Consider the following 21619-nt stretch of genomic DNA (forward strand, 5'->3'; position numbering starts at 1 on the left):
GTGACCTCAGCAGCTGCCATGGATTTAATGGCCATCTCTATGCCGTTAGTTCTCCGACCTCCCTTTTCCCGGGGCCAGTCTCTCAGCCAACCTTCAATCTCTCTCTCCCCAACTGCCTTTCAGACACCTCAAACTGAATGTCCAGTGGACATCTTGCACCCCATGTGTCCAAAACGGAGTCATGGCCTTTCCCCTAAACCTTCCCCATTATATGGGAATCCCCTCTCCTCCCACTTCCTTAGGCTCCCAGCCATCCCAGGACCTTTAATCTCCCATATCCAACCTGCATCTCCCAGTATAGTTCCCCCGACACTGTCCCCACCCTCGTGCAGCCTTCACTATCTCAGAGCACTGAGGGTGAGGGCGGGTCTGCCGGTATCTCCCCACTCAGCCCATTCCCCATTCAGCCACAAAGGCTCCCTCAGAGACGGCTCTGGTTGTGGCTGAGCTTTGTGGATACACAGAGAACTTACTGATCACCTCAGATTTTTAAAATGTGGCGGAAGTAATGGAGGGAGTTGCAGAAACCTGGACGGAGCAGAGGGGGGACAGCTTGGTGCCGGGAGGGGCGCCGCAGAGAGGGAGTGAAGCAAAGGGCTCCCTTACTGGCATCTGCTGAGGGGGCTTTCTTGGAAATGGGCGATGCTGAGGAGAATAACTGTATGCAGAAGTCTGCCCAGTGCAATGAGCTGCCCTACCAAGGAGACCGAGTTCTAGGAGTGAGACTGCCAAAAGCGCTCGTGATGTATGGCTCTTGGAGGTTCCTGAAGCGCCGTGCAAATATTATATCAGATTCTTACTACAACTCTATGAGGGAGGTGCTATCGTTCTTTGCATTTTAAAGTTAGGAAGAGGGCCAGGGAGCAGGGAAGGTCACACAGCTGGTAAGAGTTTGAGGATGGATTTGAACTCAGGCCTTCCTGCCTCCAGCTCTGGAGTTCTAGCCCCTGCATCACAAGCTGACCATTAACCTCCTTCCTATTTGCCAGACACATGAAGGGAGATGTCCAACCACTGGATTAAAATGAACCTTATTCTGTAAATCCTAATTGAAGGATGATGGGTGATTGTGAGCAGGAACATCTCCTAAAACAGAGAGAAGCAGCAGAGAATAAAACCAAGTTTTAAAAAAGAAAATTCTGCAAGATATCTAAGTGAGCAAACCCACTCCCAGAGGCAACTGAGACGAAAATGAAGGAGGAACTTTGGGGGCACTATTCCAAGTTGAAGTGGTTCCAGAATGATTCCAGAAATAGAGCTCCTGTGAGAGCTGATTGTTAAACACTCCTCAGCACATCCCTGGAGGAAGCAGCTGGTAAGATAAAAATGCTTCCAAAGAAGGCGATCTGGATGGTAAATGGTTTGAAGAAATGCAAAAGGAAGCTCAGTTGAAAGAGCCGTCTTCAGGGGCTGGAAGGACGGTCACCGAAGGGAATGAGAAGACTTGCTTTGTTTTCGGCCTGAGGAAAGAATGACAGTCAAAGAAATGAATATAAGAGGCAAAAAGGAAGAACTTCCAGCTGTACTCCAGTCCAGATGCAACAGGCTGCCTCAGAAAAGAGTGAATTCTCCTCACAGAAGGTCTTCAAGCAAAGGCTGGAGTCGGGAGGCATTTAGGGTTAGGGTTAGGGTTAGGGTTAGGGTTAGAGTCGGGAGTCGGGAGGCGAATTTAGGGTTAGGGTTAGGGTTAGGGTTAGGGTTAGAGTCGGGAGGCGAATTTAGGGTTAGAGTTGGGTTAGAGTTGGAAACCTAAAATGCGCCTCCCGACTCTAACCCTAACCCGACTCTAACCCTAAAAGACTGGCTCCTCCTGGGGATGAAGAAGCCCTCAAAGTTCCTTCTAAGGTGGTGCTTTTGTGATTCTCCGGGTCACTTTTGGGGTGCTATGTGAGGATTTGAGGCTTGATTGAAATTGGAGGAGAGGCAAGAAATCGCTTCACAGAACTAGGAAAAATAATCACCAAGTTCATCTGGAGAACAAAATTATGGGGCATTAATGAAAAAATGCTAATGAAGATGGCCTAGCTGTACCAGAGTGCAAACTATATTATAAAGCTGTGGTCAGCAAAACCATTCGGTATTTGGTAAGAAATAGAGTAGTCGATCAGGGGAATAGGTTAGGTTCACAGGACAAAATCTCAATAACTTTAATAATCTAGTGTTTGACACACTCAAAGACACAAGCTTTTGGGATAAGAATGCACTATTTGACAAAAATTGCTGGACAAATTGGAAATTAGTATGGCAGAAACTAGGCATTGACTCATACCTAACACTGTATACCAAGATAAAGTTGAAATGGATTCATGATTTAGTCATAAAGGGTGATATTCTAAGCAAATTAGAAGAACAAAGGGTAGGAGGCTGCCCCTACCAAGAGATAGTTTGCCTCTCAGATCGGTGGAGAAGGAAGGAATTTGTGAGCAAAGAAAAACTTGAGATCATTATTGATCACAAAATAGATAATTTTTATTATATTTAGTTAAAAAGTCAAAACGAATGCAGACAAGATTAGAAGGGGAAAATCTTACATTCAAGGGTTCTGATAAAGGCCTCATTTCTAAAATAGAGGGAGAATTGACTCAAATTTATAAGAATTCAAGCCATTTTCCAACTAATAAATAGTCAAAGGATATGCACAATTTTCAGATGAAGAAATTAAAACCATTTTTAGTCATATGAAAAAATGCTCTAGATCACTACCGATCAAAGAAATGCAATTAAGGCAACTCTGAGATATTACTCAGATTGGTTAAGATGACAGGCAAAGACAATAATGAATATTGGAGGGTATGTGGGAAAACTGGGACAGCAATACATTGTTGGTGGAATTGTAAACTTGTCTAGCCATTCTGGAGAGCAATTTGGAAGTATACCCAAAGGGCTACCAAAGGCACACCCTTTGATCCAACACTATTCCCACTGGGCTTATATCCCAAAGAGATCATAAAGGAGAGGAAGGGACTCACATGTGCAAAATTGTTTTTGGCAGCCCTTTTTGCAGTGGCAAGGAACTGGAACGCGCGTGGATGCCCATGAGTTGGAGAATGGCTGAATAAGTTATGATCTATGAATGTTTTGGAATAGTATTGTTCTGTAAGAAAAGATCAGCAGGAGGATTTCAGAGAGTCTGGAAAGATTTACATGAACTGATGCTGAGGGAAGTGAGCAGAACTAGGAGATCATACATGGCAATAACAAGATTATTCTGTGATCAGTTTTGATGGACATGGCTCTTTTCAACAGGTGATTCAGTGTGGGGAGCCGGCCCTAAACTACAGCCACATAAGGCCAACCTTGAATAGGTTGAATCTCCTAATCGCATCATGCCAAAGACTTCCTGAATAGGAATCTCCTAATCACATCCTAACTTTGAATAGGCAGATATCTAGGCATCCCCTAATCACATCATAGAGCTTCCTGCCACCAGAAACATCTGAGCAGCTCATCCTTGGGCGGGATACCAACCCTTTGTCTAGGACCCTCACCCTGTACTGTGTTTGAACAACCCTGCCTTCTTTTCTACTGCTATAGATATCTGTACTATTGCACCCATTAAAAGGAGGCTTGATCAGATGGATTTGACTTGCCTCCATTTTGCGCATTCCCTCTCTCTTGCCCTTATCTCTTTTCTTCCAGGGTCCACACACTCTGCCTCGCGGCCGAGGCAATTCAGGCCAGTTCCAATGATCTTGTGGTGAGGAGAGCCATCTGCCCCTAGAGAGAGGACTGTGGGGACTGAGTGGGCATCACAACATAGTATTGTCACTCTTTTTGTTGTTGTTTGCTTGCTTTTCTTTCTTTCTCATTTTTCCTTTTTTATCTGATTTTTCTTGGTGCAGATATGCACCATATGCACTTGTTTGTGATAATTATGGAATATGTATAGAAGAATTGCACATGTTTAACATATATTGGATTATTTGACATCTAAGGGAGGGGTAAAGGAGGGAAAAATTTGTACCACCAAGTTTTGCAAGGGGTGAATGTTAAAGATTATCCATGCATCTGTTTTGAAAATAAAAAAAGCTTTAATTAAAAAAAAAAGGAAAAAAAAGAAAATGGAGGGTCACTCCTCCTCCCCATGGCCCCACCCCATGCCCATGAGGGCCCTCCTAATCAGGGGCAGAGCCTTCCTTTCCCAGATCTCTAGTCATTGCCCTTGGCTCCGAGCTTGCAGAGGTATTCCTCAAGTGTTCTGAAGTCTACTGGTTCCCTGCTCTGCACCAGGAAGGAGGAACTTTCCCTCAAACCTGCAGTTTGCAAACGCAAAGAGAAATCTTTGAGGGAATGCTGCCCCAATTTCCCGCTTGTCTGTGTGGCGGTGACGGCCGTCAGGATATTTGAGGAAATACAAGCCAAGATAAGGTGGGAATCAGGGAAAACCTCTGTGGGAAGAGGGAGGACCCCTGGAGTTAGAAATGTGACCGGGGGCAGCCTCCTCCCAAACGGAACCGAAAGGGCTGGCCTGTTGGTAAGAATGAGCCAATCGCTTTCTCTCTGTTGCTCCTCAGGGCCGTCCCATCCTCCCTCGGTTATTCTCATCTGCTGATGATACTCTTTAGCCCGAATACCAAGACCAGGGAGAGCTCCCTTTTCTGGCGTCCCTTTCTTTACACAGAACAAAACACACCCCTCAACATCACCCAGGACGGTTGTATTATCCGCAGTCAGGGGACGTAAAGTCCTAAGTCAGTCAGGAAAGGGGAAGAACTTCAGGAACAGGACCAGCCCACGAGCTTTCCTTTGGATCCTGTCCTTGGGAGCAGACGGCGGGAGTGGGGCGGGATGGGAAAGAAGCCGCTTCCCCGTTGGAAAGAATGAATGTTCAGCGAGGAGAAAGTTCAACAAGGATGGAACAGTCCATCGTGGATACTCCCTGTAGTCGCCTACCAAGATCCCATTCTTTGACCACCTCTGCCCCACCAGAGACCGGGACTTCCTTCCCTGCTCCACCGCTCGGCCAGGGCGGCCGGAACTGGGCTCCTGTGCCCCTTCTTCAGGCGCTGCCACTGCTCCTGGATAGCCCTCCTTGCTCCCATTTCCACTGCTAATTTAATGCGCTGGCTTTCCTGTTAGAATGTCCGCTCCTCGAGGTCAAAGATGTCCTCTGCTTAGCCTAGTGTTGGTAAAGCCCCAATCAGATCTGCCTCTGTCTCTCTCTGGCTTTCTCGGGCATCCATCTGCCTGTCTAGCTATCCATCCTCCATCCCCCATCCTCCACCCTCCACCCTCCACCCTCCATCCTCCACCCTCCACCCCCACCCTCCATCCCCCACCCTCCACCCTCCACCCTCTACCCCCCACCCTCCACCCTCCACCCTCCATCCCCCACCCTCCATCCTCCATCCTCCCCCCTCCACCCTCCATCCCCCACCCTCCATCCTCCACCCTCCACCCTCCACCCTCCATCCCCCACCCTCCATCCTCCACCCTCCACCCCCCATCCTCCCCCCTCCACCCTCCATCCCCCACCCTCCACCCTCCAACCCCCACCCTCCACCCTCCATCCTCCATCATCCCATCGTTGTATCTGCCTGGCTCGGCTCTTTGGCATCCAGGGGGAGAATGAGCAAGATGAACAAAGTTTTACTCCCGGAGGTGAATCGGAGGCCACACCTGAGACCGCGTGGGAGGCGGCTCATGACCGGAATCTGGGGAAAAGCGGGAGGTCGCGACTGCAGCCATTTCTGGGTGGGGGAGGGGAGCCCGGGAGGGAGCCTCAGTGAGCAGAGAAACGACGCGTGTCTGCGAGGGGGCGAGGCGTCCTCCATCAGAAGACGGGGATCTAGACCCGGCGCCATAATCCACAATGCGGGACTGCTCGGCAGGGGACTTGTCGGGACCCCAAATCCTGGATAAGTGGGAGAGCCTCGGCCTCATCGTCCGCAAGATGGGCACGACCACCCCTGCCTTGCTTCGTCGGGTCGCGGAGGAAAAGCGCTGGGCAGGCCCCAGAGAGCACAGAGCGTGCGATCGAGTCCCTCTCGGCAGGGATGCTCCCGCCCCGTCCCAATCTGATGACTGCAATTCCCCGTTAAAAGAAAGCGGGCGAGGAGGCCTCCATCTGCCTTGACGAGGACTTCAATAGGGAAGAAGTGTTCAGGGGAATGGCTGCCCGGCTGGAGGATCTGGCTGTCCGGGTGGGACGGCGAGAACCTGGGGAGGAAGCTGCAGAAGTCCCGGGGGACGAGGAAGCAAGCGGGGCGCCCGACGCCTCCCCCGGGGAGCCCTCCCTGCTGCGCTGGCCCGGAGAGCTGGAGCTGGAAGGAAATGGGCAGTTGCTCGCCTCCTCCGACGGATGAGGAGTGCCTCGCCGGGGCCTTTGGAACGGGCCGAGGGGGCGGGGGGTGGGGGCCCTCCTGTCGGCCTCCCCGAGGCCGTTTCTGTGGGCCCGCGGGGCAAATGAAGGGAGCTTTCGGGGCGACTCCTGCGCCCCAAGTTTCTCCCTGGCCGGGGCTGGTCCGCGGCTCCCACAGCTTCAGCCTCTTCGCGGCCCCGCCTGGCGTCAGGGTTCCTCCCCGGGGGGCAGCACAGCGGGGGGAGGCAGGGGCAGCGGGGGGGGCAGGGGCAGCGGGGGGCAAGGCAGCGGGGGGCACAGCGGGAGGGGCAGGGACAGTGGGGGGCAGGGCAAGGGGGGGCAAGGGCAGGGCGGGGGGCAGCACAGCGGAGGGGGCAGGGACAGCGGGGGGCAACAGCGGGGAGGGCAGCGGAGGGGGCCACAGGGGGAGGGGCCAGCGGAGGGGCAGCACAGGGGGGGCAGGGCAGCGGGGGGCAGGGACAGCGGAGGGGCCACAGGGGGAGGGCAGGGGGCACAGCTGGGGGGCAGGGCGACAGGGGGGAGGGGCAGCGGAGGGGCCAGACAGCGGGGGGACAGGGGCACAGCGGGGAGGCCAGCGGAGGGGGCCAGCGGGGAGGCAGCGGAGGGGCAGCCACAGCGGGGGCAGGGCGGGGGCAGGGACGCGGAGGGGCACACGGGGGAGGGGCAGCGGAGGGGCAGCACGGGGGGGCAGGGGCAGCGGGGGCAGGGCAGGGGGGCCGCCCAGCCGGGGGGGGGGCTGGAGGGGGCCGCCAGGGGGGGGCGGGCTGAAGACAGGGCCGCTCCTTGACGGGGCGGGGGGAGGATGGCCCGGCCCTGAGGGCTGGCTGGCCGCGCCGCCCCCCCAAGCAGGGCCAGCCCTTGCTTGGGGGCCGGGGTTGGAAGCTGTTGGGCCCCGGGGGGCCCCTGGGGAGGCGCTGGGGGCAGGGGAGCCGGACCGGTCCAGGGCGGCCCCAGGCCAGTTCCCGCCCGGCCGCGGCGGTCCGAAGGCTGGACCTCCGGGCCCCGGGATTGGGGGCCCTGGGAGGCGCTGAGGCCGTCCGGCGGGGCCCCCCGGGCCCCGAGTTCACGGGGCAGCCGGCCCCGCCCCAGAATCCCTCCTCCCTCCCCCTGCCCCCCCACGGGCAGCCGGCTCCATCCTAGAATCCCCCGTGGGGGTGGGGAGCGCCTCTGCCCTGGGTCATTCAGACCGAGAAAAGCAGGGACGCACAAGCAGTAGGCGCCGGGGAGGACATCGGCCACTCAGTCAATGAACATTTAGTAAGCGCCTACTGAGTGCTACAAGAGAAGGGAAATGAGGCTCGGCCTCAGAGGCCTGGAGGGGAACAAGAGCTTCCCCTGGGTGGGGAGGCCTCGGGGAGCGCGGGGAGCATCACGGGAGCAGGCCGAGAATCCCGGGGGATGGGGGGGCTCCTCTGGGCCGGGGGCGGCTCAGAATCTCGGCACCGGCTCTCCCAGGAGCGGAGACTGAAGAGGCCCCGAACCTCAAGTCCGCGCTTCTCACTGAAGGCGCCGCCGCCGCGCTCTGGGACAAAGCCGGACCCAAGGGCTCGGAGGACACCGGAGCGCCCCACATGGGGCCCCTCCCCCTCAGAGAGGGCCGCGCTCTGGGACAAAGCCGGACCCAGGGGGCTCAGAGGACACCGGAGCGCCCCGCATGGGGCCCCTCCCCCTCAGAGAGGGCCGCGCTCTGGGACAAAGCCGGACTCAGGGGGCTCAGAAGCAGCCGGAGGTGCCCCAGGCCGCGCAACCACCCCAAGTGGCCCAGGGCATGTTTGTGCCTGGCCCGCGGTAGCCTCCAAGCTGCCGTCCGCCTGCTCGGCCTCGGCTGGACACGCGGTGACGTGCTCCCGACCCGCGCTGTGCTCTGGGGCTTCTTTGAGACTGAAGGACAACAACCGGCCTTTTTGTCCCCAAGCCCTAGCATGACGTGCCCGGTGCTGGGCGGGGATGCTGGAGACGCCAGGGCGGCCCGTCTCGAGGAGCTCCGGGGACTCTGTGGCGGCTCTCAGACACCGGCATGGTCGCGGCCTCGGGCTGAGTCCCTAACCCAGCGCAGAAGAAAACTTTCTCCAACTGCTGCTGTGCTGGGCATCCAAGGGCGGGACTTGATGAGGGCTGTAGAGGCTCAGCCACAGTCCGTCCCACCTTCCACCTTCCAAACTAGTTTCCTTGGCGGCTCTTTTCAACCTTGACGTCGTTCAGGCCAGTGCCAACAGACTTGCGATGGAGAGAGCCAGAGAGGACCATGGGAAGTGAGGGCGGACGGCAGCGGAGGGCTTTCACCTTTTTTGTTATTGTTTGCTTGCTTTTTTCTTTCTCTTTTTCCCTTTTTGTTCTGATCCTTTTGGGGCAGTGTGGTACATGTGGAAATACGTATTGAAGGACGGTCGTACATTATAGCCTACAGCCTGCTGTCCAGTGGAAGGCGGTGGGAAGGAGGGAGGGAAGTTTGGAAGGCAAAGTTTTGCAAGGATGGGTGTTAAACATTCTCTTTGCAGGTATTTTGAAAATAAAAAGCCATTATTTAAAGAAATTAGTCTCCTTAAGGTGTGCTCATAGGCAAATGATAATAGCAGTGCACATTTTCATAGTGCGAGGCGCTTAACCACTTTACAAATATCACCTCATTTAATCCTCCTAATGCCCCGTGAAGCAGGTACTATTATTATCCCCATTTTACAGTTGAGGAAACTCAGGTAGGCGATGACTGTGACTCGCCCAGGTCACAAGACTGTGTCTGAGGTCAGATTTGAACTCTATCCTCTGAGCCCTCCGGCTACCACCCGAACTTTGTAGCCATTTCCACTGAAATTCATGACTTTGCCCACACAGGGTCCCCTTCAGGACTGTCTTCCCCTCATTCACCGGCACTTTTCCTGTCCTGTGTCATCTGTGATAGACCCTTCGTAGAAAGACATTTTCAGAAGAACAGAATAAGTGCCCAGGGTTACAAAGGAAATCAGTGATATGAAATGTTTTTGAAAAAGCCAACTCTGTGGAGCTGAGCTCTAGCACAGTCATCCGTCCGGTAACTGCTGTTTTTACTTTTCATTACTTGAGCTCCTTTTAGATTTCTTTGTATTACTCATTCTTGCAGATCTTAGCATAATGGCAGATTGCTCAAATTTGCAATCAAGTACTTAACCATTCCCAACTGTCACATTCAGCCAGGGAGGGGTGGCTGTCTTTTTCAGTTATGATGTAAGGTCGTCCCCAATGTCTTTTGGCAGGTGGCATTAAAAAATACTCTTTCATGGCTTCTTGGTCCATTGGGGAAGACCAAGCATCAGCTTCTAGGATGTTGTCCCACACCCTTTTAGGTCTAATTAGGGGTCTAACTTTTATTGCAACTTGATACTTTTCCCCAGGGCATGATTATTTTTTAAGAATAATTTTTACTAAGTACTTTCCAAGGCTCTGCAGAAAGATTGTGTGAGTTTGCAATTCCACTGACAATGAACGAGTGTGCCAGCCTCCCCACAAACACAGAGTTCTGCACCTGGAATTGTTGATGAGGGTTACTTTAAGGTTACACAAATTTGCATCTCTGATAAATGAGTAAGGTTATGACCTCTGACTAATTATCAGCCCTCTCTGTTTCCCCTTTTGAGATTTGCCATTCCTATTGCTTGGCCATTTATCCACACGAACAGGAGCTGCCTGAGACTTTTTGACCCTGGCAGTCTACTCAAGCCTTCCAGATCTGCAGCCTATGTTCAGAGCTCGACACAATTCCACTCCCCACTCTCTGGATCACATCCATTCCTGGGGGCACCTTTTGCTTTCCTGAGTCTTCCCTGATGCTTGAGAGTGGGGCGGAGCCCAGTCCAGTCCAGGCAGAAAGAAGCATCCTGCTCCAAAACGCCTGAAGAGCTGTTATCTGTCCAGCAGCCTCAGGCAGTCTGTCCCTAGTACACACACAGCTCCAGTCGTTAGGAAGGTTTTCCTGACATCAGTGCCACCTTTCCTGGCTACAACGTCACCTTGTGGCTGTTGGGGCCAAGTGCTTTTACAAACATGATCTCATTTGATCCTGGACCCTGGAAGGGAGGTGCGTTATGATCCCCATTTTACAGATGAGGAAACAGGCAGGCAGCGCTTCCCTTGCTCAGGGTCCTACAAGTAGTAAGCTTTGAGGACAGACTGGAAATCACATTCCGAGTCCATGCTCTACCCGCTGCACCACCAGGCTGCTGAGTCTATTGCCTACATTATGGAGATACATTGACATTGAAGATGGCAAGGCAAGAAGGGCTTCTAAGCCGGCCGTACTCCGCACTGGTAGGGAAATGCAGGGGGAACACTCACAGAGGATGACCCTATAGAGATTCCTGGGGCTTCTAACATCGTTTTGTGTTGGAGGAGAATGGGGACTGAGCCACACCCACCTGGGTGACCTTGGAGTCACTTCAGGACTCAGTTTCTCCAAATGGACCATGAGGGGTCAGAGTAGATGGTTCTAAATCTAGGACTCTAAGGGTCCTAGGACCTGGTAAGTGATGAATTGATGCAGTGGCTAGAGCAGCAGGCTTAGAGTCTAGAAGACACTTCCTAGCAAGTCACTTCACCCGTTTGCCTCAGTTTCCTGATCTGTAATATGAGCTGGAGAAGGAAATGGCAAACCTCTTCAGTACCTTGCCAGGAAGACCCCAAATGGGGTCACAAAGACACATACAACTGCAGATGACAACACCCGGACTTCAGAGGTCACCATCGCCAAACTTGGGGGACTTTAACACAAGAGCCTGAGATTTTAGAAACGAGTTTTGACACCATCATATTAAAAACCAAGCTCAAGCCCAGATGGCTTGTGACATATGATAAGCTCAGGCTTTAGAACCTGGATGCGTGGTACTCACCAATCACGAAAATGATCTTGGACTTCTGCAAGTCTTCTGCAAGATCTGTCACATTAAAACATGGGAAAATGATTTGGCTGGAAAAGCTCGTTTGAGATCATGATTTTTAGCGTCTAAGGTATCTAGAAGCCTAAACCTGTTGGGTGGTTTGTTCCTGCTCCTACAAGAAGGGAGGGTCTTCATCGTCATGCTGAGGGACAAGGAGCCAGGATAGGGAAGGCTTCTGGCGCCATTTTGCAGCAACCTCTCCCACGCTGTCCTGGTTGCACTGGCCCCATCCTCCCTTCACGAGGTTGGCAGTACCCTTGTGTTGCCTTGTGCCTTGGACCCCCCCGCTTGGATTGCTCCTGGGAAGTGTCCTATTCATAGGTTGTTCCCTTTTTCTCCCAGGCCTCCAGGTCTTGGCTGGGGCAGCTAATTGGGGAATCCCACCATTGAATGCTGGAAGGGACCTCAGCAGCCATCCAGGAATGGCCACACCTGAATGAGACTCTCCCTCATCTCTTCTTTATTTGTCTGGGGGCGGGGAGATCTCCAGAACAGAAGGGGAGAGCTTCACTTTGAGCTTTCTATCCCTACCCAGCACCTGACCCAGTGCCTTGCATAGTGTAGATTCTTAATAATGAAAGGCCATATGAATATATATTATCATTGAATGAAACTTACCGTCCAGAATGTCCTCCCCAAAAATGTTGATCTCATCATCTCCCTGAAAAGTGAAACAATTTGCAAATTGAAAAAAAATTATCATAAACATGAGAAAATTGATATTTTCTTTGAGTTTAACACGGTCACAGAAAAACACTTTGAGAGCTTAACCCTGAGTTATTTCTGTGTCCTTGATGATCATGAGCAGGGGCAGGGACAGATGGTTGGAAAATAACTTCCAAATGTGATGTTCTGGTTCTCATAGAATCTCAATGGTGAGGAGCCTGGGCGGTCTCCCAGGTCCCTCCCTGTGGCGTAGCGCTCTCCTGTGTCGGCCAGACCAGCCGTCGGCCAGCACTCCAGCCGCATCTGGTGCAGGTCCCGGCCTGCATACTCACCCAGAGAATATTTCAGTTTTTGTTTCCTTTTTGCTAAACTCCCTCCTATCTTTCCAAGAGGTCTAGAGATACAGGGTCATCTTATGAGCACGAAGCAGAAATTATGAGCACTTTTCTATTCCTAAGTCACATCGAGGCTTGGGGCCCAGGCCTTGTTCTTTGTTCCTTCTGATACATTGCTCAAGACGGGGATTTTAACTACCCTGAGATAGGATGCAGAACATTCCATAGGAGAGAATGAATATCAGGGCAATAACTTGTCCTAGGTTTGTTTACTTGTTTGTTTTTTTGTCTGAACTCCCTGGAAAAAGATGAAAAAAAAATTGAGATTGATAATGATAACAATGATAACAATCATAGCATATATTCACTTGAACCTCCTAACAACCTGTCAGGTTATTATAACAACTGCAAGATTGCTTGTCTCCTTTTTACAGAAGAATAAACTCAGGTTCAGAATTTAGGAAATTTGCCCACGTTTGTGCAGCTGGCCCATGTCAGAGACAGGATTGGAACTCAGGCCCTGTGGCCTCCTGCCCCAGGTCCAGGACTTCTTGGGCCAAGGAGCCCTGAATGACTGAAGACTTTTACTAAGCTGTGGGCCTAATTTAAGCTTGCCCAACAACTTTTGGATGACATCCAGGAGGTGTTGAAAGCAAACTAGAAAAGTGAGGAAGCCCCATTGGGGGAAGGGCTGGACAAGCTACTGTGGAAGGATGGAATGGGACACAGCTGTGCCCTGAGGCAAGTCCAAGGAGAGGTTCCAGAGAAACTGGGGAGACATGGATGAGAATCCAGGAGGGAAGTGCCTGGAACCAGGAAGCAATTTATAAAAGGCCAACAATACTTACAAATACATCAGAAGGAATTAGGATCTCTGATTAACGTGATAATGACTATCCAGGGATTGGATGAAAAAGCCTCCACCGGCTCCTGACAGAGAAGAGATGGGTTCATGGGGCAGGAGGCTCGTATGGGGTGTCCCAAAATCTGAGTGTGGTTATAAGGTATGTCTTAAGCCTTCATAGGTTAAAACCACCCAATGACTTTTGGGACATTCAATATTTCTCCTCTCCTACCCTCCATTCTTCTCCCTTCCTCTTCCCTTCCCTTCCCCTCTCTCCCTCCCATTCCCCTCCCCTCCCCTCCTTCTCCTTTCTTCTCTCCTTCCTGTCTTCCCAAACTCTTTAGCTCTTTAAGTTTTGCTGAGAACTATGGCTCTGTGCTGAATAGGCACAATGAGATGGGAGAATTCAATTGTCAGTGAGCTGGGCCCTAGGTGTCTATATTGAGCTCAGGCTCTGATCTGGAAGCAGCAGCTTTGATATTCCGGGCAACTGACAGGGATGGTGTAGGTCTCAACGAGAATGCCTCCTTCTGAGAGTTTTCCTGGCCCTTCGGCACTTTTGTAAGTGTTTTATGAATGACTTGGAAATGGTCTCCTAAGAAACAGCTACCATTTGACTCAGGTGTGTGATGAGGGGAAAGACGGGGAGAGAGGACTGGGGTCCCTGTCTCCTGCTTCTGGCGCCTTTCTGACATTGTAGATGGCAAGCTAAGTTGGTAGGTATTCTTCTTCTTTTTTTTTTTTTTCTTTACAACATTATCCCTTGCACTCACCTCTGTTCTGACTTTATCCCTCCCTCCCTCTATCCCATTCCCCAGATGGCAAGCAGTCCTATACATGTTAAATAGGTCACAGTATATCCTAGATACAATATCTGTGTGCAGAACTGAACAGTTTTCTTGTGCACAGAAAGAATTGGATTCAGAAGGTAAAAATAACCAGGGGAGAAAAACAAAAATGCAAACAGTTTGCATTCATTTCCCAGTGTTCTTTCTTTGGGTGTAGCTGCTTCTGTCCATCCTTGATCAATTGAAACTGAGTTAGATTTTCTCTTTGTCGAAGAAATCCACTTCCATCAGAATACATCCTCATGCAGTATCGTTGCTGAAGTATATAATGATCTCCTGGTTCTGCTCATTTCACTCAGCATCAGTTCATGTCTCTCCAAGCCTCTCTGTATTTATCCTGCTGGTCATTTCTTACAGAACAATAATATCCTATAACATTCATATAGTTGGTAAGTATTCTGAAGAGATTGAGGATCCCAGGGAAAAGTTAAAAAACCCTCAGGTTTGGGAGAACCAAGGGCAGTGGGGGCAGCCCAAACTTGGTAGTCCATCGTTTAGAGGGGCAGGTTGGTGGAGTGTAGGTGTGTGAGGGGGGAGGGGGGTTAGTTCACACCCTGTCCCTAATACATCCATACTATGTAATTATGGGAAGGCTAGTCTCTCAGACTTGTGGTGAACTCTGCCTGTGCAAGATGGCGTGGTCCTTGGAGATTTCAAGTCTATCCTGCATCCCTTAGGGCCATACTTTCATTTGCCAATGAGAAGTTTGGAATTTTCCACTGTGAAATTTTCATATTTCTGTGATGAAAAATATACACAGTTGGGGTACCGGGACATTCTGTGGATTTCACACAAAAGAGGGATTTATTTGAGACGTATCAGGATTTTAATGGTGAGGAAAGAAAATGAACCCAAGCCATTTCCCTCCCTCATTACCCAAATAGGTTTTGCTTGAATGCTTTCCTCCAACAATCCAAAAAAGGTAGTAGGGCTGGAGGGGAGCTGACAGATTCTGATTCAAAATGTACACAAATAATAGTAAACCATGTTTATGGGGTGAGGAGGCTCTCACAGGGTTGGTCACAAAACAAGGCATTTTTCATCCATGACTACACACCTTTCTTTTTTGACCTCTTGTATAAGATGAGTTACCTGAGGGACATCTCTCAAATGTCCCCAAAATACCTCAAACTTATCAAGTCCAAAAGAGAATTCCTCCTCCTCTCCTCAGTGTCCCCTTCCTTCCATGTTTCTATTTCTGTGGAGGGTGAATTGAAGAATATATTTGAATTTGAAGAACATCATATGAATAACATATAATTGAAGAACACACTTGTAGGTAGACTCCCTGTAGAGGCCCCTGGGAAATGTAGTTTGTGGTCTTTGGAGAGAAATTTGTAGCAGGATGGGGTTCAGAGCAATTTAGGAAAAGATGGAAGATTCTGGGAAGATGCTAGAGGTCAGAAAATTGCATGCTCTCCAGATCTGCACAAACCAGACAAAATATCACCTCAGGATGAAGATAGATTAGCAAAAATAAATAAGAATTGGGGCAAAACAGTCCCAGAATCACCCTGGGACAACGGGAGAAGATCCAAAGAAAGATACCAGGATGGAGGTTTGGCCCAAGTGAAGTGTAAACATCTCCAGGCTAGCTCTGTTGAAAGAGCAGGCTGTACCTTGTAAGCAAGTGATAAGTAGCTGGATTGGGAGGTAGCTTTGGCTCTAGCTGCTAGAACTTTCACCTCCCAGACAGTGTGAGGAATTGGGTGTCTGAGTCAAGGAAGACTGAAGGAACTTCTGCTGATATTGAATGCTAGGCCCAGATGTGGCCCTGGGCAAGAAGGAACTAGCACACTCTGGTAAGCGCAGAAGCAGGGAGGTGGTGCTGGTTGCTGGCACTTACAGGAGGTTGGAGTTCTTGGTTTGGGTTCCAGGCCAGAGGAAGAACTTAAAAAGGACCTGAGGCCAGAGATACCATCCCTCACCCCCCAGGATTAGATTATAATAAGTGATTTTATATATATAGTGATTATAATAACAAGCTGCTAAAAATTAAGAAATGAGCAGGCAAAAGAGAAAGAGCCCAATCATAGAAAGTTGCTATGGGAATAGAGAAGATTAGGGTTCATCTTTAGAGGAGGATACTAAAGCAAAAAAAAAAAAAAAGTCCCTTCCATCCCAAAGAGTAATGTGAAATGTTCCCTGGCCCAAAGAGAATTTTTACAAGAATTTTTAAAAAGACTTTAAAAATCAACAAGAAAGATTGAGGAAAAACTAAGGAAAAAAGAACAATCCAAGAAAGCCAAGAAGATTATGAAAAGACAGTCAACCAACTAGAAAAGGAGATGCAGAATCTTAAGAAAACAACTTCTTGAAAACTAGAATTGGGCAAGGGGAAGCCAACAACATTATAAGAAACCAAGAAATAATAAAACAAAATAATAAGAATGAAAAAACATAAAAGGATGTGAAATATCTCATAAGAAAAACTGATTTGGAGAACAGATAAAGAAGAGACAACCTCAGTATAATTAGACTACCTAAAAACTGAGATAAAAAAAAGACTTGGTACAATAATACAAGAAATAAAGAAAATTGCTCTGAAGTTTTAGAACAAAAGGGGAAAGTAGAAATAGAAAAAAAAATCCATGAAAGAGATTATAGGATGAAAATCTACAGGAATATCACGGTCAAATTCTGAAACCTCCAGCACAAGAAGAAATATTATGAGCCAAACAAAAACAAAAACAAAAACTAATTCAAATACTTTGAAGTCACAATTAGAATTACATAAGACCTAGAAGCCGTTACACTAAAAAACCACAGGTCTTGGTACACTATATATTAAAGAATAAAAGAACTAAAATTGCTGCCAAAAATATCATATGCAACAAAGTTAAGTATAATTCTGAAAAGAAAAAAAAGAATATTCAGTGAACTGACAGACTTTCAGGATTTTGCTGCTAAAAGACAAAAACTTAGTAGAACATTTGACATGCAAGATCCAGGAGAAATATAAGGAAAACATCAAAGATCAATTTCAAGGAACTCAATGAGGACAAATTGTTTACTTTTTATATGTGGAAATCTAAACCATATGTCAAAGACTGTCATTAATAATTAAGTAGTTCAAAAGAAAGACTGGGGTAGATCTGAGTATGATGTGATTCTAAGAGGCAAAATGTCAAAGAAAAAGGTAAAAAGAGTAATTATTTCATACAAATGAGGTGCCAGAGGAAGAACTGATACAGAGGACTAATTGGGGTTGTGAATTCTGGAACCCTACTCTCACTGGGAATGAGTTAAAGAGGGAACGACACACACATATCTAGAAGGGTATAAAAGTATTCTAAATTTTTAAAGAAATAATAGGATGAGAGGACAGGACAGGGGTGGTGATATGGAAGGGCATGTAGAGTAACAGGAATGGGGTAAAGAGGAAACACTATATATTTAGAAGGGTATAGAAAGTCTTATAAATTCAGAAAGAAATAAGAGGATAAGAAAATAGAGTTGGGGGCGATTCTTGGAGAGGGAATAAGAACAAAGTAAAGGATAGAAGTAAAATAGAGGAATGAGGAGGGATATAGGGAGAGAAGGAAAGTGAAAAAATAGGAAGGAGGAAAATATACTATGAGAAATGATAGCTTAGAATGTAAATGGAATGAATTCACCTATAAAATGGAAACTGATAGATTTAAAAAATTGGGTAAAGCTTTGACGTGCTGGAAAGAGAGAAAGAGAAGACAGAGACAGAAAAAGACTGAGCAACACACAGAAACAAAGAGAGAAGGAGGTAAGGAGGGGAGGTCTAGGGGCACTTCCATGGTCCCTGCAACAATGGGGAGAGCAGCTTCAGCATCTGGGACCCATGGCCGGGTGTCTACAGAATTCCCAGAATAAACACATCCTCCTCCATCACAGACCTGCTAAGACCCCAGCACCAGCTCAGGATCCTGAGGGCAGAAGTTCAGTTAGTTCAGGATAATGGCTGAATTTGAAGGAATGAAGGAATCAATCAATACCCCACTTAATTAAGTGACAAGATGCTACAGTCAGATTTCTCTGAAAGGTGAGATCAACCAATCAATCAGTCAAGTAATGTCAGTCATAAGTTGGTCAGCTCCTTTGAATAAGGTAATAACAATAAAAGACTTGGGAGGAGGAGATTCCTTGGCCATCTGCTAAAGCCTATAGAGCCCAGCTTAGAAGAAGACAAAGATGACAAAAGAAATAGGTAAATATAGTTATCAGAATACTTAAAAAAAAAACCCTAAACATATTTGTGGCCCCTCGGCTATTAATCTCTGTCTTAGATCATGTTTGAAAAGTCACTGATTACTTTTTTTCATTGATTTTAATTTAGATATCCCTGAAAGCCATCATCTGAAGTGAAAGATTTTTTATTGGTGTGGGGTGACCCACAGCCTTGGAGATGACCACATTTGCATAAGTGGGAGACAGCAATGTGTCCCTAGAAAGTGAAGGACAATAACTTTTCTTTATAAATTCAGTTTTAAGATTTGTTAATTGATTCCTTTTGCATCACAATCATTTTGGACATACCTTTACTCAAACTAGTGAGCTTTCATTTGCAACAAGGATCCAAGAAAAGGTCATCAAAACAAACCAACTGACCTTTTGTGAGAACAGATGCAACATTCTCCACCCACGGTCCCCCATCTCCTTAAGTCAGGACAATAATACACTAGCTTATTTCTTCTCTGTGGCCATTAGCTTAACTCCCAAATTCAAATAACTTGCATGCCAGTCCCCAGAGTCTTGAGCCTCTAGTATAAGAGTGGACTCAGGAGGGCAACTTTGCCCCTCCCCCCAATGGGGATTCTTGGCAGAGTTGTCTAAAATAGATTTTGGGGATAGAAGATTCTCATATGGGATTAAAAACAAAATGTAGAAGGACTGTCCAGTCCTAAAAAACACAGAGGTTTGGGACAGAGACCATGGTCTTTTTTTAGAAGGAGAAAGGAGTTCAAAAACAGATTAGTTGTTCCTAGGTTCTCAGTTGCTTTATGGGTCAATTCAAAGGAATTGAAGTTCTTGGAACAGACAGACCTGCTGTCTCTGAACATAGCTCTAGATAGCAGGAGCTGTTCTGGGTCATACCAGGGACTCATTTTAAGTGCTTCCCTCCTGTCCTGAATCCCTCTTCTCTAACCAAGACTCCCTTTCTCGGTGTTGGGGAGGCTATCCAAACTGATGAGGAACTTCCTATCTATTCAGTCTCATGGGATTAGATTGGATCCATTCTCCTGGCTGTTGTGATCCTTTGGGATACTGACTCTCTCCGGCCTAGATCAGATTGGGGAAGTTGGATGGCACAATGGGATGTGGGAGGGTATCAGAACTATCTGAACTGGGACTCCTACCTCAAATGCTTATTAATCTGTCTGTGTCTGAGAGCTTTCTCTTCCGTAAAGAGGCGGGGGATAATTGTAGCACCTCTCTAGCAAGGTCTTGGTAAACATCTAGCAACCAGCTCTCTGGAAAAACACAAAAACAAAAACAAAAACTAACAGACTTTTAAGTTTAATCTGCATTTCCCTCATCACTTTCCAAAGCCTAGAAATCAACAGATTTGTAGTTTTTGATCTGTAGTCTGCCTCTTTCTGAGAGTAGAAATGCTTGCATTGAAAATGGCCCTGTCCCTGCCTCCCAAACTCCCAATCCCACCCATCTGGCCTGCTGCTTCCCATGCTCCCCAAAACACCCAAAGGATCCCAATAGGCTGGGGTGACAGGTCAAATCTAACCGAACAAGGTCGAGTAAATGGAATGTTCTGCACAAATTTGAAAAATTGTCTCCGCCAAATTTAGGCTCTGGACCGCCAGCTGAGGGCAGTTGATGAATGGAGGATAAAGAGATCCAGAAGAGAAAAGGGCAGAAAGACTTCCATGAACTGATGCAAAGGGAAGTAAACAGAACCAGGAGAACATTGTACACAATAATGGCAACGTTGTATCCACTATGATTGAATTAGTAGTGATGTTTCTGTCAAAGGGTATTACAGTTTTATAGCCCTTTGGGCATAGAAACTCGAAACTTAAAAAAAAAAGTTTTAAAAAATTACATGTTTTAGCATGTAATTGAGGGGAAAAGAAAAATATTGAAAAACAGACTTGGGGAAGCATCTTCAGTGAGGCGGAAATGTGGCAATAGGAAATATTCACTATTATTATCGCCAGCACTTCCACAATGTCCAGTGATCCCAGGACAAAGCAAAAACCAAACCGTGCTCCTTGGAGAGAGATCGGGTCACTGGAGCACACTGGATCAAGGGCATGGTGGAAACCCTTAATGCACACGTATGGACCTGACATTGGAAGGTGATGTAAATTCATGACTGATGGCTGTGGATTTCAGCTTTTGAGGGGCTTGTGTGGGCATCTCAGGGGCTAATCTGATGGTCAAGGTGATGGTTAAACAATAAATCAAGAGTATGTCTGTCTGCCCCTGTAAGTTGTGGAATAGCTTCATATTTTAAAAGGTCCCGCAGACCAAGCCTCATTAACCTTTCTCTTTTGATTCTTTCTAACCTTCTGTTTCCCAACACTTCTGAGGCATCATGGGCCAGAGAAGGCAGTGACCAGATCCTCTGAGATGGCCTAAAAACAGGTGACACTCCTTAGTGCTGTGAAATCCTTCAACAGAGGCCCTCGGGTGGCAGGAAAGTACAATTTGAGTGCCTTCAAAAGCCAAACATTATTTGGGGGAAGCCCTGAACCCCTGGGAGCCTCTGTATGGAGAAACAAAAGCTGAAAACTTGACATCTGAAGAAACTGAGTTACTTTTTTTCCCTTCTAACTTCTGAAGGGCTCTTGTCTGTGTTTCTGTCAGAAAAAAGGACAAAAGTGAGCTGGAAGAACTCCTGGAGAAATGGAGTCAACTAGAACCTTGTGGACAAGGCAGAGACCAGCTAGAACCTTATAGACATCAGAGAACAAGTGTCCAGATGTTGGCAAAGAGAAGACGACATGGCTAATGAAATGGAGCCAATTAGAACCCTAGAAAGGACTTTTGATATCACCTCACCCAGCTTTCTTTCTTCTCCCCCTTCCACCAATGTATAGTCAAGAAAACTGAGGCTTAGAGGAAGGAAGGCAGAATCAAGGCGTGAACACAAAAATGCCTCCCAGGGATAGATATATGCAAAGCGTCATTGCAGTTGCTAAAAATGAAGTCTGTGCTTAAATGCTCTCCCACGAGTCACATGACTCCACTGACCAACCAGAGAGCAGGTTAGAATGGAATCTGGGTGGTTCATTGGAACCAGGAGATGGTTCTTGGAAGCCAATGTCTCCTGTGACCGTGGCAAGGAATATAATTAGGTCCTGTCAATACAATTCAAAGTCCTGTCTGCTGGAGATGATTTCTTCTTGGTGTTTAACTGTTTGTGCAAAGGACAGGAGGGAGGCTGTGGTCACCCACTTGGAAGGGATGATGGAGAAAGGCCACTTGGAGCTCTGCACATTGAACTGCCTTGTGCTATTGAAAGCGGCGCCCATAGCCCCCTTAATGTTTCTCTTTTCTATATTACATTTTCACCTTCCTCTTTCCCCAAAAACCTTCCATCAAAGGTTGTATTTTTCTTGCTTTTCTTCTATGGAAGAAATACAAGCATCTCCCAGAAACCCTTGCAGAGCTGAGAGCAGTGAGACGGGTGTGGGCTTGAAGCCAGGAAAAGCTGTCTCCAAGTCCTCTGACTCTTGTTAACCCCTCAGTCTCATTGTCCTCAC

The 21619-nt window shown here is 48.1% G+C and overlaps 1 protein-coding gene across 3 annotated transcripts in view; it reads right to left on the minus strand.

The window, feature by feature from the left end:
* The window catches only part of AK5 (adenylate kinase 5), a 179300-nt gene that overhangs the window by 13704 nt on the left and 143977 nt on the right, over positions 1–21619 (minus strand). For all 3 annotated transcript variants that reach the window (XM_031968858.1, XM_031968857.1, XM_031968856.1), the window contains exons 9-10: positions 11848–11890; positions 11182–11226 (exon numbers count right to left, since the gene is read on the minus strand). In XM_031968858.1, coding sequence (XP_031824718.1) covers positions 11182–11226; positions 11848–11890 — 88 coding nt within the window. The remainder of the gene's footprint in view (positions 1–11181; positions 11227–11847; positions 11891–21619) is intronic.

This window comes from Sarcophilus harrisii, chromosome 4 (genome assembly GCF_902635505.1).
Source record: "Sarcophilus harrisii chromosome 4, mSarHar1.11, whole genome shotgun sequence".
In the NCBI taxonomy this organism is placed as follows: Eukaryota; Metazoa; Chordata; class Mammalia; order Dasyuromorphia; family Dasyuridae; genus Sarcophilus; species Sarcophilus harrisii.